The sequence below is a fragment of the Colobus angolensis genome, unplaced genomic scaffold (genome assembly GCF_000951035.1).
Source record: "Colobus angolensis palliatus isolate OR3802 unplaced genomic scaffold, Cang.pa_1.0 Scaffold143, whole genome shotgun sequence".
In the NCBI taxonomy this organism is placed as follows: Eukaryota; Metazoa; Chordata; class Mammalia; order Primates; family Cercopithecidae; genus Colobus; species Colobus angolensis.
Genome location: NW_012114522.1, coordinates 1,877,175 through 1,894,477, shown reverse-complemented (window position 1 = coordinate 1,894,477; position 17,303 = coordinate 1,877,175). Strand labels below are relative to the sequence as shown.

General features: G+C 55.3%; 1 protein-coding gene across 5 annotated transcripts in view; it reads right to left on the bottom strand.

Moving 5' to 3' along the window:
- Positions 1-17,303, bottom strand: part of ABLIM2 (actin binding LIM protein family, member 2) — a 194,076-nt gene that overhangs the window by 50,982 nt on the left and 125,791 nt on the right. For 2 of the 5 annotated variants that reach the window (XM_011935390.1, XM_011935391.1), the window contains exons 11-13: positions 12,514-12,634; positions 3,251-3,352; positions 2,670-2,723 (exon numbers count right to left, since the gene is read on the bottom strand). In XM_011935390.1, coding sequence (XP_011790780.1) covers positions 2,670-2,723; positions 3,251-3,352; positions 12,514-12,634 — 277 coding nt within the window. Of the gene's footprint in view, positions 1-2,669; positions 2,724-3,250; positions 3,353-10,611; positions 10,711-12,513; positions 12,635-15,505; positions 15,539-17,303 lie in introns of all 5 variants that reach the window. The other 3 variants (XM_011935389.1, XM_011935393.1, XM_011935392.1) reach the window with 3 other exon arrangements.

The window sequence follows — 17,303 nt, the reverse complement described above, 5'->3', positions numbered from 1 at the left end:
TGGCTTGCCACAGCCATGCATCTCAGATTAGAATCCTCTTTTCCGTACATTCAACATATTTGGAGATACTTTTCTCCGGTTTGTTTTTTAGGTCGACATTCCTAAAAGTAACTGGGTTTAATACCATGAGTGACCCTAGATGGTGCATGGAAACACAAAAATGTGCACACTTATACCTGACCTGTTAAACTTCCTGAAAGTTCAGCCCTTGAGCAGATGACACACTGGTGGGTGGGAGGCCCCCTGCGCCGCCTCCTCCCAGGCCCTCACACAACTAGCCCTGCTTCATGTCCATTGCTGACTGTCCAGTGAAGTGCTCTATTCTTGCCTGTCTTGTGTTCCTCCTTCCCTTTTTTAAAATTTTTATTAATTTTTTTCAGAGGGAGTCTTGCTCTGTCACCCAGGCTGGAGTGCAGTGGCACAATCTCTGCTCACTGCAACCTCTGCCTCCTGGGTTCAAGCCATTCTCCTGTCTCAGCCTTCCAAGTAACCGGGACTACAGGCGCACACTGTCACACCTGGCTTTTTTGCTTTTGTATTTTAGTAGAGATGGAGCTTCACCATGTTGCCCAGGCTGGTCTCCAACTCCTGAGCTCAGGCAATCCGCCTGCCTCTGCCTCACAAAATGCTGGGATTACAGGCATGAGCCACCACGCCCGGCTTATAGCAAGATTTTGGAATAAAAGAGTTTTGGTCATTGCTCAGGGTTTAATCAAAGAGGAATTAATTTGCCTTTGGATAGGAGAATGATGCATAGCCCGATTTTTAAAAATGCACAAAGATGGCCAGGCGCAGTGGCTCACCCCTGTAATCACAGCACAAGAGATTGAGACCTTCCTGGCCAACATGGTGAAGCCCATCTCTACTAAAAATACAAAAAAAAAAAAAAAAAATACCTGGGCATGGTGGCAGGCGCCTGTAGTCCCAGGTACTCAGGAAGCTGAGGCAGGAGAATCACTTGAACCCAGGAGGCGGAGGTTGCAGTGAGCCAAGATCATGCCACTGCACTCCAGCCTGATGACAAAGCAAGACTCCATCTCAAAAAAAAAAAAAAAAAAAGCACAAAGATGTTCACTGGAGACAGTAAAATCTAATCTCCCCACTGGATGGTTCAGTTAAAGGACTGAGGTCGAAGCTCTTTGTCTTAGACCTGGGTCTGTTGGATGGCAATGAGCAATTTCATAACCTGGTTGGCTCTCTTCCCCTTTCTAAGGGGCAGACCCCCTCCTGTCCTGCACATGTTAATCACACATTTTAAGGCACCAATCTGAGACAAAGTGGGGGGTTAATAAAAGGTCAAGGTAGTCAATCCCAATCTTGTGGCCCCACCGGCACAGAACACACAGCCCTTCAGGCAGGCTGTTCAGGCCGGGTGCCATGATGGAAAGCCAGTCACTTACTGTGGCTGCTCCTTCTTTCGGCCAGGCCTTAGTTTCCCCACTTGTAACCCAAGGGAGGTGGTCTGGATAATTTCTAAGGGCCCTAGAGTCCATCCAGCCCATCCCGCTCCTATCCCTCTCGGAGGTTTGTGCTCTACGCTTCTCTGGTGGAAAGGCAATGGTAGAAGTCATCATTTCTGGAAACTCAAGAGATTTCATTACTTCTTTCCTTCTTGGGAAGAGGGAAAGATGCACAAAGTACAGGACCTATGGCCACGATGGAGAAAATATTTTAAAAGTTTGTGTAACCTGATCACTGATTTGTCGGCAAGTCACAGGAAACACATTTTCTATAAGATTCCGTCTAAAAGTGTCCATCCAGTTGTCAATGTGGGATGTGGCTGTTTGCTTTAGGTACATCTGGACTAGAACGTTTAATATGGAAATGCCTTTTCCCATCGCCAGTGACTTGATAACCGTTCCCATCATGTGCACCGCACTTTACAGTTTAGAGTGCACTTCCACATTCAGTATCCCAGGAAGTTCCCACAGTCAGCCTGTGGAAAGGGTGGGGTGGAGGGGATGGGTCCTGTTTTGCAGATGAGTAAACCGAGGCTCAGGATGGTGAAGCAACCTGCTGTCAATCACCGAGAAGTTCCAGGAGGAAAGAGAGGGGAGACCATGTGGCCCTGATTCCTGCTCCATGGCCCAAGCAAACTGCTCCCTGCACACCTCCCAGGCAGGTTCACGTGGAGCAGAGCCAGGCATCAGCCCCTATTTGCTTATGCAAGAAATCTCTGTAACTGAAGGCAAGGTCACCCATCCCATCATCAGAAATTCTCAAAACACAAGACTAAAGTCTCCCTAAGGAATAAACGAGTGATTCACGTTTGTTCTGTATTCCAAAGATCAGGCCTGGATCAGATTGTGGTTCGAGAAGCCTCTGTCTCTCACCATCTTGGCTAACGTCACTCTGGCTGCATAACTGAAGGCGCCACCACCAGGCTCTTGGCTACAAACCCCCATCCCAAGCCCTGGCTGATGTACATTAGCCTCGGCGTCATAACACACAGAAGTGTCCTTACTCAGACATACCCTTCATCGTAATTTATAAGAAGAGGACTCTCAGGAGGCTGCTAGTGAATTTGCATTTAATAGTCAGACTGCTAAGGGCCTTGGTGGTGCCTTCACTGCATTTATCAGAACACAACAAAAGGATGCATTCAGAAGCAGATGGGTATTGACAGGCATGCGGGGCAAACCACAGCAGCGGGAGGAATCCAACCATACCATGCTGTCTGTAGATAGGGGGTTTCCTATAGATGTTATCTTTTACGCCAGTGTCTGGGGAAGAAGAAAGAAAAAAAAAAAAAAGGAGAGAACAGGAGGGTAAGCAGCAAGTTGTGATGGTTTCTGTTCTACAGCTTTTTGTAAGCAACAAGCACTCACCCAGATTTAGAATCACCAGGCAGGAACTGGCACCCAGCAAGCGACAGACACCCAGGCCCCAGATCAAGCCTCCCTGATTCCAGATGCCACCCCCATCTGCAGGGGATGGGGCAGCAGCCAGGAAGCTTGTGGCCCCCCCAGGAAGTGCAGCCAGCTCAGACAGCCCTTTTCCTTCACCCCATTCCCAGGAGGACAAGCGTGTCTCCTTGCCGTTGGTGGGACTTTGGAAGAAACTCAAACGCACATCGGTTTGGGGTTGTGAAAACCCGTCTGAGGGTTTTAAAGAATCTCAGTGTCTGGGGAGCAGTGGAGGAGCCTGGAGTGTTGTCTGGCACCTGCTGAGTCAAGGCAAGCTGACAGTTTGGGTGTGGTCAGACGCTGGGTGTGAGGAGCCCAGCCGCTGTGTCCCGGAGCCAGCCTACCTGGGACGTGGAAGTGGCGAGGCGCCTGCTGGTAGGTGGAGGGGGGCGGCTTGCTGTCAGAGAGCACGGAGAGGCTGGGGGTGCTCCGGCCACTTTCACTGCCTCCAGACGGAAGGGCAAAGGCAGCAGATAGAAGGGGAAACGGGAAAGCAAAGTAGAAGATTTCAAGCATGAAAAGCTTATTCGCAGCGAGCCCCATCTCTCCTGTCCGGTGGAGCAGCCCAGACCCCCTGCCCAGGGGAGGGAGTGTGGGCCTCATCCACATTCCCAGACTGTGTCCATGGACTTGCTAATCCAACCCTGAGTTGAACTCTGTCCAGGGTCCCAAGGCAGAGGAGCGACACTGCTGAGGGCACAGGGCTGGGCGGTGAACTCAGAACGCCTTAGGGGGCTCACTCCATCTGCACCCCTGCGTCCTGGCTGGTGTTTGAATCCAGCCAACCGCAAATTCGCCAAAACAAAGGCCCCTCTTCCTAATTATCCTTGTATATAAACATGCTGTTTTCCTTGAGAATCTACAAATTAGCCATTCAGAATAGGATTAAAGCACTAAAATGATCAAAATTATCCTTAAAAGCCATTGAGTAAAATTTTTCCACCTGCAGAAGAAAAGAATAGTATCTATCCATTACCACATTCTTTTTTTTTTTTTTTTTTTTTTTTTTTTTTGGGACAGGGTCTCGCTGTGTCACCCAGGCTGGAGTGCAGTGGCATGATCATGGCTCTGCAGGGTACAGGTTCCACCTCCTGGGCTCAAGCCATCCTCCCACCTTGGCCTCCCAAATTGCTGGGACCACAGGTGTGCGCCCCTGCGCCTGGCTAATTTTTTTAATTTTGTAAAGATGGGGTTTTGCCATGTTGCCCAGGCTGGTCTTGAATGCCTGGACTCAAGCAATCTGCCCACCTCTACCTCCCAAGGTGCTGGGATTACAAGCGTGAGCCACTGTGCCCTGGCCACATTCTTAAATACAACTCGTTTTTGGCAGATTCAACGGAAAGCATCCTCTGGCCCTGCTTCAATTGCTGAGATCACCTGGAACTATAATTCTGTTTTGTGAACAAGGTTGGATTATCAAGCCACGCATCCAGAGGGCTGAGGTGACCTGGGTAATGCCCCTCCCCCCACACCTGTTTGGGGAATGAGTTGACAGACAGATGCAGGGTATTGAACGCTTGTGATGAGAAGGTGTACGCTCGCTGCAGAAGACACTCCAAGGCCCCGTTCCTCCCGCCCGCCACCCCCAGGAAACCTCCTCAGCACTAGGCAACCGGCTGCAAGGGGAAAGGCGCTCTTGACCTGAGAACGTTCCCTCAAGCTGCACAGCCTTTCAGAGCAGCAGGACCCTGCGGTGACAAAGAAATGGAACAGAAACGGAACTTCTGCAGTGGGTGAGTGGTGTACTGGGCCTGGAGGTGGACTGGCCAGGAACCCCGCAGTGGACTCATGAGGAGGGCTCGACAGACGCTGACCCACGGGGGGCTCTTGCCTGGTGGTGGGCTGTGTGCAGCGGGAGGTCACCTAGGAGCAGTGTGGCCCCAGCTAGGCTGATACCATAGAAGGGACAGCAGACTCTAACTTTGAGCATTTTCTCATGCCTGGGCATGGGTGCTGATTCTGCCTGTCAATGCTGATGGAGCATCAGATAACTGCTCTTCCCTTAGCGACCTCCCTCCAGAACAGCATGGAAACTTCTAGAGCCTCAGTCGGCTCTACAGGTGCCCTTGCTGGCCGTGGCACCCTTGCTGGTCGGGTCATGCTCGTCAGGTTTCTCCACGGTGGACTCCTGCACCTCCCAGTGGCAGCAGGGGCCCCACAGCAGGGAGACTGGACTCAACATGCCAGGAAAGGACATCGCGGGTCCCTCCTACCGACTACGGCTGTGCTAGACCCATCCCCAGTAGCAGCAAAAACAGGCACCCATACGAACTGAACAGAGGAAGATGGTTCGCTTCTGGCACCATCTCTAAGCTGCATGTGCTCTTGGCACAGTCCGTGGACCTGGCAGGCCAGGAACGGCTCGTTTCTTCCCATCTGGAATCATGGCTCCTGATATGTCTCGGCTCCCACTCAGTGGGCTGAGGATCTAACACATCACAGGGTACCTGTCCCTCCCCGGTTCCCAGCCACAGGGCAGCATCCCCTGAAGTTTCAAACCAGAGTCTGTGGACACATGTGCATGTCTATTTGAGGAGGGTCTGGAGACTCATCAGCTTTCATCAGATGTTTGGAGGGGCCTGAGGCTGCAGGGAAGCTGGGGACACAGCCATGGTGGCCCACTTCACTTCTGCCCCCCGGGGCCCTCTAACACCAGCCCGAGTCCTGCTGCCTCAGTCCCTCCCTCCCAGCACCCCACCCCTCGATGAGTGTCCTCTCCAGGGCTTCCCACCTGTCCAGACCCTTCCTGGGTCCAGGTTCAGGCTCTGCCTCCTCTGCTCAGCCTTCTGGAAGGACTCGGTCTACGAGGACCTCTCCCTCCTCTGCACTCATGCCTGCCTGCTCCCTGTGAGGCTTCGTTGGAACAAAATGCACTGCCAGCTTCCACCTGGAGCACTGTGCTGCCAGGCTCACATCCTACGGGCTTCTGATATGCTCCAGAGGGGGTGTGTCAGCATCCTTTAACCTGGGATGGTCCCTGTTAGGAGAGGAGCAGCCTCAGCCCTTTGGAAAAGTCTTCCTTCTCCTCCTCTTCCTCCTCCACTTTTTCCTTTCTCCTCCTCCTCTTCCTCTTCGTCCTCCTCCTCCTCCTCTTCCTTCTCTACTTTTTACTCTTCCTCCTCCTCCACTCCTCTTCCATCTTTTTAAAAATTTCAGTAAATGTTTCACTTGGAACAGCTTCAGGTAGTCCAGGGTGCTCCCGTACCCTCCCTGGCCAGCATCCCTGCCGTTCCCTCTCCCATCACTAGGGCATGCCCAAAGATTGGTGCCACCTGCATGCCACATAGGATTCGGGTTTCCCTGGGTGTCACCTGATGTTCGTCTGCTCCAGGATCCCACCCAGGAAACATGATGTTTTGTTGGCACGTCTCCCGAGGCTCCGCTCAGTTGCGAACTTTTGCAGACGTTCCTTGTGTTTGAGGACTCTGGCAGTTTTGAGGAGGGCTGCTGAGGGATTTTGCCTGATGTTCTCTCATGGAGATACCGGGCTTACGGGGTTGGGAAGGAAGCCCATGAGGTGAAGTGTCCTCACCATGTCCTATCAAGGGCACCTGCTGTCAGCAGAGTGGATCACTGACCATGGCGGCCTTGCTGACTGGGTCATGCTTGTCAGGATTCTCCAGGGTGGACTTGCTCCTTCTCTCCCCTCCCACATGGCGCTCTCGGGAAGGAGCCACTCTGTGCAGCCCACGCTTGTCCACACGTCAGGAGTGGGAGTTCCAACCCCCTCCTGGCGGACAAGGCATCTGCTCATGTTATTTGGAATTCCTCTGTGTGGGAGATCTCGCTTTCTCTCCATTTATTTGTTTACTCAACATTTATGTAGATCCGTGTGGACTGACCGCTCTTGCTATTATACTGTAGTTTACAATCCAATGCCACATCCTTCATCTTGGTGCTTCCAGTGGCCCAGCGTGTCCCTGGTGCTGGCTCAGCGGGTTCCTGTGGAGCCTCCTCCAGGTGACACCGCAGAGAGGCCAGCTGGCAGCCACGGGCAGGCCGGGTAAGATGACGCCCATGCTGCAATGCACAGCCCCATCCTGGGTCCTCAACCACAATCACCCTGAGGACAATGCTTCAGGGATGAGGCCCTTTTGCAGCTGAGGGAATGGCCGCTCAGCACGATGAAGAGGCGCTGCCGGGGTCCGGGCAGTGGAGGGTGGGGGCCAGACCTGAGGCTCCATCCCAGGGCCCCTCCCTCCTTCCTTCTCAGGCCAGGGGTTCAGAGTGGGCCCACTGCTCAGTGCATGGAGGCTGCCTGGCCAGTGGCCTCAGCAGCACCAACTCCCCTCCTAGTCTGCACCTGCCTGTCCCTGCTGCCAGCTCCCCCACAGGGGACCCGCCAGGGACTGAAATTCACACAAAAGTGCCCACGGCTGTGGCCAGCACCTCTCCGGAAGCTGAGTCTTGGTGGGAAGGTGTGCCGGGGGTGGGACCCTGCCAGCATTCGGTGGGGGTGGGGCCAGGCCTTGCCTCGGGGAGCCGCCCCCCTACAGTGCTGTCCTGAGGGAAATGTCCACTGAGAGGGGCCAGAGATGCCAGAGGAGCCCGTGGAACAAACAGGAAGGGCTTTCCCAGAGGGCAGGCGACACTGCCTGGTGTCCAGCTGACTCCTGGGGGCTGCCACCAGGAGCTCCTAGGCTGGGACACACTGGAGCCCATGGCTGCAGAGGAGGACAGGCGCCTTTGTGTGGCCTCCGAGGTCGACCCAGGACCTGAGGGTGAACACACTTGTGAATGGAGCCCCGGGTAGAAGCCTGACTGTGGGCTCTGCCAAAAGAAGCTTTGAGGGCCACTCTGGGTTTTGGCCAGTGGCTTTTTTCTGAGCCTCAGTTCCCTCAGGAGTACATTCTGGAAAGAGGGTGGGTGTTCCCAAGGTCACGGACAGCCAGGGGAGTTGAGTAGGAGCAGAGCATGGGGGTGCCAGGCTCCCCCACATTGGACACCAGAGGGGAGGTCAGGCGGCTTTGTGTGATTTTTCTTTTTTCTTTTTTTTTTTTTTGAGATGTACTCTCACTCTGTTGCCCAGGCTGGAGTGCAGTGGCTCAGTCTCAGCTCACTGCAACCTCTGCCTCCTGGGTTCAAGCAATCCTCCCACCTCAGACTCCCTAATAGCTGGGACTACAGGTGTGCCACCATGCCTGGCTATTTTTTTTTTTTTTTTCTAGTAGAGATGTGGTTTCACCATGTTCACCAGGCTGGTCTCAAACTCCTGACCTCAGGTGATCCACCCACCTTGGCCTTCTGAAGTGCTGGGATTACAGGTGTGAGCCACCACGCCTGGCCTCGTGTGATTTCTGAATGAAGGGCACTGGCAGGCAATGTGGCCGGGGGAACCAGGGCAGAGATGGGCATCAAAGAGGCAAAAACCTGGCCCCACCCAGGGGAGGTCTCAAAGGGATGGTGCCTCTTGGCCCCAGGAGATGCCCTTGGAGGGGCTGTGGCAGAGATGGCTTTGGAGCCACATTGCGGTGGCGGGGTGGGTAGGTGGGCAGCCTCCAAACTCTCTTCTGCTACAAGGCGTGGAAGGAAGGGGAGGGGGCTGCCAGTCCTTGGCTTCTCTCCTTAGCTGTCTGGGGAGCTGAGGAGGGGCTGCTCCCCAGGGGGCCTGTCCTGGGCCTTCCTCACCCTGAAGTGTAAGAATTAGACGGTGGACACTCAGGACGGGGCAGGTGGGGGAGGGTTACCAGGGCCGGCTCTGGCTCTAGGCCCCACAGAGGCTGCTCACACGGGCTGCCTGGGAAGTGGGGTGAGCCTGCCCTCGGCTCTGGCCATGCCCCTCTCAGGGACCCACAGTCGGGACAGCCACACCAGAAGGAGGGCTGAAGGTAGGAGGAGAGCCAGGTGTCCAGGGCCTCCTGGCACAGAGCAACAGGAGCAGCGGTATCTCCTGGGGCGACCTGCTATATGACTCACCCAAATGGCTGGATTCACTCTGGGTTTTGGGAGTCCCCCCTGCCACACGACTGCCGCGGACCACACACAACAAAGCCCTGCTGGCCATGCTCCTGCTCTGGGGAGGCGCCCTTTCTGGCTTTGCTTCTTTTGTTTGTTGGTTGTCGTCTGAGACAGGGTCTTGCTCTGTTGCCCAGGCTGGCGTGTAGTGGCACGATCGTAGCTCACTGCGGCTTCACACTCCTGGGCTGAAGCGATCCTCCCGCCTCAGCCTCCCAAGGAGTTGGGATTACAGGCATGCACCACCATGCCCGCCTTTTTTTTTTCCAGACAAGGGGTCTCACTAGGTTTCCCAGGCTGGTCTTAAACTCCTGGCCTCAAGTGATTCTCCTGCTCTGGCCTCTCAAAGCAGTGGGATCACAGGTATGAGCCATTGCACCTGGCTGAGGACTTTGCTTCTTCGCAAAGGAGTCAGATCATCCCAAAGCTGCAGGGACAGGTCCCCAGAAAAGTGAGGACGGCCATGTCCATCAATGGCCAGGAACTGTCTTCTCAGGAGGCCATGGGGCCTGCCCAGAGCAATGATGATGAGGTACACAGAGAGGTGTGCAGGTCCGAATGAACCCCGTTTGGTGACCATCCAGTGACGGAGGGCCCGGCTGCCTGCCCCACCTTCTCACAACCTGTGGCCTGGGAGGTTTTTCTAGACATTCCCCCTCAGCAGCTGCTCAGGGTGGGGAATTAATGCATTGCTTGGGGAATTGGTGAGAACATCGTCGCTGCCTCCTCTAATGCTCTGAGTGTCTCTCTGTGGTGCGCTGGTCAGCTGGGGCTGTGTAACAAAATACCACAGCCTGTGTGGCTTCAACAACAGGCATATTTCCCCTCACAGCGCTGCAGACTGGACATCTCTGGCAGGGCGTGGCTTCTCCTGAGACTGTTTTTCCTGGCTTGCAGACAGCACTGTGTCAGCAGTGGCCTTTTATTTCAGTGTGTGTGTCTGCAGTGGTCTTTTATCTGAGTGTGCGTGTCTGCAGTGGTCTTTTACCTGAGCGTGTGCGGACAGGGAGCAAGCTCTGGCGTCTCTTCTCTTCTCATAAAGACATCAGTTCTGTGGGAGGATCTGGACCACCCCGAGGACCTCATTTAACTGATCACTTCTTTAAAGGGCCCCCTCTAAAGACATAGTCATGTCAGGGATTAGGGCTCCAATCTACGAGTATGGGGGATGCATGTTTTAGTCCACAGCATACAGGAAAACATGAGCGTGGCTGTCTCCCTCTGGGACCTGCATGTGGGTGCCCGTGCAGGGATGTGGATGGCTCATCCACACCTGGAAGAGCCGAGAGTTGGAGCCACACTGGGTGTGAACCCTGCCCTGGACCCCAGGAGCCTGGGGCTATGGAAGAGTCAGGGCCCTCTGTACAGCACAGCTTCCGCTCCTGAACACAAACCCTGAGAGCACCTGTGCCCCCGGCTGGTGCATGAAATCAGAGGTGGTGACTTGGGTGAGGGTTCTGAAGACAAAGCCTGTGGGTGGGTGTGCAGGAACTCTGGTCCCCTCTTCCTGGAGCTTTCCAAGCCCTTTCTCCCTTCTGTTCCTTTATGTAACAAGGTACCTAAGTTTTCCTTCCAGGAACATTTGCACACGGACACACAGAGCCAGACGCACAAGACACACACAGTGAGGGGCACAGGGCATGAAACAGGGGCTCCGGTGAAGCCATGCGGCGGACACAGACAGCGAGCACATAGACGCCAGGCCTGGACACCCATGAGCACCCACAGCCCACAGCACTGCGCGCCTTACCTCGGAAGTAGGGGATGTAATGATGTCTGAACACGGATGTAGGGCTTGGGTGTTGGGACAGGGAGAGGCAGCTACTGGTACCCACACTCACAGTACCAGCTACGGGGTAACAGAGAGCAAGTCAGAGTCAACCTGGGCTGGCTGGTGCAAAGCCACACATATTCCTCATCCCCACCCTGCTAGGAACACTGTTGCGTCCTCTCTCGAGGAATGCACACCTTTTTGCACCTGAAGGGGGTCACCAAACACGTTTTAGACCACTCTCCTCCAGGTGCGGAGCGAGGAAACCGGGCCTCAGAGGCCCAGGCAGAGGCCCAGGCTGCTACATAGGAGCCTTGGGCCAGGGTTCCCCGGGGGTTTGGGTCCCCAGCTAGGTCAGTCGCTTAGCACTGGGGGTCTCCTGGGAATCAAGGACTCAGCTGGACAGCATTTCACGGAGTGGTCTGCCACCAGATATCCTCACCGGACTTGCCCAGCAAGATGCAAGCTTGGCTTTCGGGTTAGCCCGGGCCAAGTGCAGTCAACAAGCCCAGGCTGTCCTTGTGCTATGGCAGTTGAGCCAGCAAAGGGCCCTTAGGACGAGGAGCTCAATAAAGTTGATTGCCTTTAACTCACCTGCTCGCTCACTCACTCATTTCTTCACTCACTCATTCCCTCAGTCATTCATTCACTCAGTCATTCATTTACTCACTCCCTTGCTTGCTCACTTACTCATTCAATCACTCATTCACTCACTCACTCATTCCCTTATTTGCTCACTCACTCAATCACTTATTTACTCACTGACTCATTCACTCATTGATTCATTCACTCATCAATTCACTCATTCATTACTCATTCAATCACTCATTCACTCACTCACTCATTCCCTTATTTGCTCACTCATTCAATCACTCATTCACTCACTGACTCATTCACTTGCTCACTTATTCATTCATTCATTCACTCATTCATTCATTCACTTGCTCACTTATTCATTCACTCACTAATTCACTCATTCATGCACTCATTCACTCACTCACTCATGCACTCACTCCTTTACCCACTTTCTCAACATTTATTGAGCAGAATGTACCAGGCGCATTGCAAGGAGTCAATGGAAATAACTTTGCAAATGAATGAGTTTTGATTTTTCCACAAAGGCTGCAAAAATAAGAGCCATAGTCCATGGATGTATAAATGGAGCCATGCAGCAGCTGGCCAGGAAGGAAGCAGCTTGGAAAAATCCCTCAAAAGGCAGTGTCTGTGTGGAGCGTCCCTGTTGTGGCTTTGACACGCTCAGGGGGTTGAGGAGTTTCACAGCTACAGGGATTGATACACAGCCGGGCGCCAGGCAGGGGATGAGGTGATACATGTGGAGAGGACCTGCCTCGGGGCTCTCTCCTGACTGGCGGGGGCCTCTCGCCCATTCTCCCATGAGGACGGCTGTCACTGGGTGACGAATCTAGCCACAGGTGAAATGTTAATGGGCTTAATTTTTCCATCACTGACTTTGTTTTCCCAGCTCAAGTCTTCTGAGACCCACAGGAGTTTGCAGCCGGCCGACGTCTGCTCTCCTAACACATGTGCTGTCTTATCGTCCTGACATCTCTTGCCACCAAATCATTAGCTGGAATCGAAGTGCTCAGTGTGTGCTCCCCAGGATGTGTGCTCCACAGAGGGCTCCACTAACCCGCAGGGCAGCTTCTGCAGCTCACCTCGCCCCAAGGTACGAGGAGGTCCTTTTCTTTATGCCACTAAATGAACAGGTTCTCAGCCACCCACCTGCTGACAATCCCACCCATTTCCATCATGTCTCCAGTTGCATCAGAAAAAGGCCACTTATAAAAGAAACACAAAACAAAACAAAACAAGGAGAAGGACAGCATCCTGGGGGCTCAGAGGAACCAGGGGGCCAAGTACCTGGACGGCTGTAGTGCTGTGGTGACCGTGAAGTCGGGGTGTAGCGCCCGAGGCTGACCGACCCAGTGGAGCTCGGGCTGGAGGTCCGGCACTGCTTGTAGGACCGGTCATCCTGATCCCCCTGGAGGGAAGATGCAGCTTGTGAACATCCCAGCTGGGAGCACTGCCCACCCCTTGTCCACCCATCTCCCCACACCATTTGGTGTTTGCCCTCCTGACCCAGTGGATGACTCAACATGGTCCCATGTGGGAATCGCCTGCACCTGTCAGGGCAGGTCTGAAGAGCCAAGTGGGGCTGGTGTGGTGCAGACACAGTCCCCGCTGTGCCTGCTGGATCCTTGCCACAGGGTGTGGTACAGGGACCCACTGGCGAGGATCCCCTATCTTCCCCTGCTGCAGGTCGGGGCTCCAGCTTCATCCTCCAGGTCTCCTCCTGCCTGACCCTTGCCAGCGCCCAGCTCTTAGAACACAGTGTGAGAACCACAGAGACTCCCCCAGTCCTGATGGGGGCTTCTCACATGTGAACTGGGGGCTCTAACGGCCCTGGAGGCACATTTGGAGATAGAAAGGTACTCCACCCCAGGCCGGGAAGCCCAGTTGAGTCAAACCCACAAGCAATGACATGGCAGACTTCATCCAAGCAGGAGTAGCTGTTTGCAGCAGGCAGAGTGGGAGGCAGGTGGCGTGGGGTGGCGTGGCACCATGGCAGGGGGGGAGAGCAGGCTGCCTGGCCCACCACAGCCTGGCATGCTGGCCTGGGTCATTACATGGCCCAGCCCAGTGTCCTGGTGCAGGGTAGATGCTGCTGTTTTGCCCTCAAGGCCAGCACTGTGATGAGCAAAGGAATTCCTGGTCTGGGCCCTGGCTCCCCTGGCCTGTCGGAGCATATCTCCCACCCCAAGGTGTGCGGTCCCTAACACCTGCCTAGTGCGCCACCTCCATGCGCTCAGGCCAGCCCTCATGCTAGGTTCCTACCTGGGCTTTGCCCTGCACCCTTTGGCGACTGTCTAACCCCAGCCACGGGCATACTCTCTCTCTCGGGCCGGCTAGTGCCCTGTCTCTACCCTGGGTGTCCTCTGCACAGCCCTGTCCACCTTACAGGTGTCCTGGCCCCTTGTTCAGCCTGGACTCAGGGCCTGCCAGCTACATGCAGGTTCAGCAGCTAGGTGCAAGTGGCCCATTGTGTGTTTGGCCGTCACATCCCTGGATCCAAGGGTTTGATGCCCAGCTGCTGCTGGCCCTGTTCTTCCAGCAGAACAGCACCACCAAGGCCCACACTCGCCCTGTTCCTCTACCATCCCCCAGCTCTGTGTCTATGGGGACAGGTTAAGGAGTCAGGCAGAGAAGCCAGGCAGGGGGCTCTGCAGAAGATTCCAGTTCTCCAAAGCTGTCAGGAGCTGGGGAGGAACTCAGCCTCAGACCACTCCTAAGGGCTGGATTGGGAATCCCGGCTGCGAGCAGGGAAGGCAGGAAGCAGGCAAGTCCCGATGAGGGTGGCTGAGGTCCCGTGACCACAGCAACCACCTCTGGACCAGAAGCCTGCAGGCTGTGTATGGCTGTGCAGCCTCCCACTGAGCAAGTGTGTGTGCTTTTGTGCCCCGCTCTGGGGTACAGCCCGAGACAGGGACCTCTGCAGGGAGACCAGGCTCTTCCCAGGAGTGTGCTCTGTGTCAGGCAGACCCTTTACCTCATCTGGAAGGGGAGCTGACATCCCTCCCTCAGGGGTTCCCTGTGCAGGTAAACGAGGAGATGAAACGATGCCTGGCCCCAGGCCTGGGGCATCAAAAGTCACCGGTACATAGGAATCATTGCCCTAGGGAAATAGCACCCAGGTACCACGGCCGTCACAGCTCCCGTGGGGCAGGCTGTCTGGGGCAGGAGGCTGGAGAGCCCAGTGGGTGAGCACAGGCTCTGAGCCACCCGCTGGGCTGAAATCCTCCTGCACCTCCTAGTGCGTGACCCTGGAAAGGTTATGTGACTCCCCTGTGCCTCAGTTTCTCTGCGGTAAACGGGAAAATCACAGAACTTGCCTCTGGGGGTCATGGTGGGGGATGAATAAATATAATTTTTTTTTTTTTTTTTGAGACAGAGTCTTGCTCTGTCACTCAGGCTGGAATGCAGTGGTGTGATCTCATCTCACTGCAACCTCTGTCTCCTGGGTTCAAGCAATTCTCCTGGCTCAGCCTCCTAAGTAGCTGGGATTACAGGCACGTGTCACCACGCCTGGGTAATTTTTGTATTTTTAGTGGAGGCGGGGTTTCACTATATTTTGGCCAGGCTGGTCTCGAACTCCTGACCTCAGGTGATCTGCTCACCTTGGCCACCCAAAGTGCTGGGATTACAGGTGTGAGCCACCACGCCCAGCCTATAAAATGTTTACAACGGCACCAAGCACAGGGGAAGAGCTCAGGGCACGTCCGCTGCCTGGGCTCTCTGCTCCTGGCTACTATGACATGTTTCTGCTGCGGCCACCTGTGTGGCCACACAGACTGCAGTCTGATTGGCAGCTGTCTATGTCACTGATTAATTTTGAGAAACAGAAAAAAAAAAAAAAAAAAAAGCTAGACCGCTAACAGTAAAAGCTCTTTTGTAGAGAGACATGTCCAGTGTTTCTCCACGAGGACTGGGTGCTTCCCATACATCCCACATGGAGGGCAGGAGGCAGAAAGCGCTCCCAGGCTCAGCCAGGCTCCTGAATTTTCCCCTAAAGGAAGCCACAGCCCAGACCACGATCTGCTTAGGGGAGACCCGCGTCCCAGGCGGCCACATCTGCAGGGCTGGCAGACACACGGGGGAGGCATGCAGGTGCGGTGTGATCGTAAAAATAACCAGCAGCCAGAAGGATGCCCCACGTCACAAGGGCCGTGGCCCGGGGCCCCATGGTGAAGAGCCACCAAGGAGGCCCTTCCCGGGGGTCCAGCTGGGCGGTTATGTTTATAACCTGGGCGGCAGCGCCACGGCAAGCGGGGGCAGGCGAGAGGGTGGTGGTTACCTCGGTCGGCGTTGGCGAGAGCAACTGAGGGGACTGTGGACACAACACACAAAGTGGCCGTTAGTGCTGGCGCCAGGCAGAGAGGGAGAGGCCGGTTCCGTGACTGGCAGGCAACACAGGCGCAAACACCCACACAGAGCCCTGATCCTCCAGACAGGAAAAAATCTCTACCCCAAGAGACACAAGACAGGGCTCCAGAACCTTCTCTTTGGAGAAACATGGTTAATTCTTCCCAGAGAAAGAAGCCCCCGGGGAAGCTGATTTCGTGCCAATGAGCCCAGAGCTTGTCTCCACCTGGCCACCCCCATGTCCCACTGTTCTCCACGGAGACGTATTTTCCCAAAAGGAAGACCCTGGCTCGGGGCACCAGCAGCAACATCCTGAGGGTCCATCACCTCGGTTTTCTCTGGACAAGAGAGAAAAGGTACGCAGCAGAGACAGAGGGCGATCAGGAGCCTTTGGGTTGGAGCCAGCTCTGCCGTGGGGGCCCTGGGGACCTAGACAGTAGGCCGACCCATCTCCCCAGGCTGTCACCCCATCCACCACCACCTGCACGTATGTTCAGTGAGGGGCCCAGAAGGAGCACAGCCCTTGTGAGGTGAGCAAGCAGCGGGAAAGAGAATACCGTTCCCACGGCAGAGCGGGGAGGCACTCTGTTCACAGGAACCATGGTTATTACAGAGCAATAACTCGACGGCCTCTGGGAGGCTGCCACAGGCCCTGTGCCACGGGAGGTGGGAAGCTAAAGGCTATGGGTGAAATGATGGAATTGAGGGAGAACCCTCAGGCTGCTCCTGGCCATCGGCATAGAGGAAGCTCTGTATGGACACACCTGACCCAGGCACCCGGCCCTGCCCACCTGCCGAGGCAGGCCCCATGGGGTGGCATTTTATGGCTGAGAGCAGAAGCTTACACACAGGTGCCAGGGTTTAGCAGAGCGGGGAGGCCAACCCAGGTCTCCCCAGAGGGAGAGGGTGACTCCCAAGTCACAGCCCCTCCCTTCCTGCCCCTTCTCTGCTCTCTGGGGACAGGTCGTGGGGTCAGGATCATCCATGGTTCACACGTGTCCTGCCATTTGAGGGACGCAGCCCCAGAGAGGCTGAAAGAAACCTCAGTGACAACAGCTAAGGGCCCATGTCCACTTGGGCCTGGAAGCTGTGTCCTGGTCACACCATGAGACCCCTGGGAGCAGGACAGGGAGTGATACCAGCCCACTCCCACACACACCACCTCTGCATATGGGCCTTCATGGCCACAGAGCCCTCCTGCAGGGACACACGCACTCAAACCAGGAAGGGGTGTGCCCGATGCCCCAAGGCTGTCAGGAGGTGGAGGAGGAGCACGAGACCAGTCCTCTAGGCTTGAATCGCATGCCCCAGAGAGAGCGCCAGGATGTGCTGGGAAAACAGCCAGCACATCCTGTGGTCTTTGCAGGGAAGAAGGGACTGGATTTGGGTCTCAACCCTATGGCCAAGTTGCGAGTCCTCACGGACTGTCTTCCAGTGCCTGGTCCAGGTGCAGACCAGATGTTGGACCATAAAGCCCACACCCAGCCTGGGCAGGGTAGGTGGGTACAGGTGGGTGCAGCAGGTGGGTACAGGTGAGTGCATGTAGGTGGGTGCAGGTGGGCACAGGTAGGTGGGTGGTAGGTGGTGGTAGGTGGGTACAGGTGGGTGGGTGGGTGGTGAGTGGTAGGTGGTGGCAGGTGGGTGGAGGTGTGTGGGTGGGTGGTGACTGGTAGGTGGGTACAGGAAGGAGGGTGGTAGGTGGTGGTAGGTGGGTATAGGTGGGCACAGGT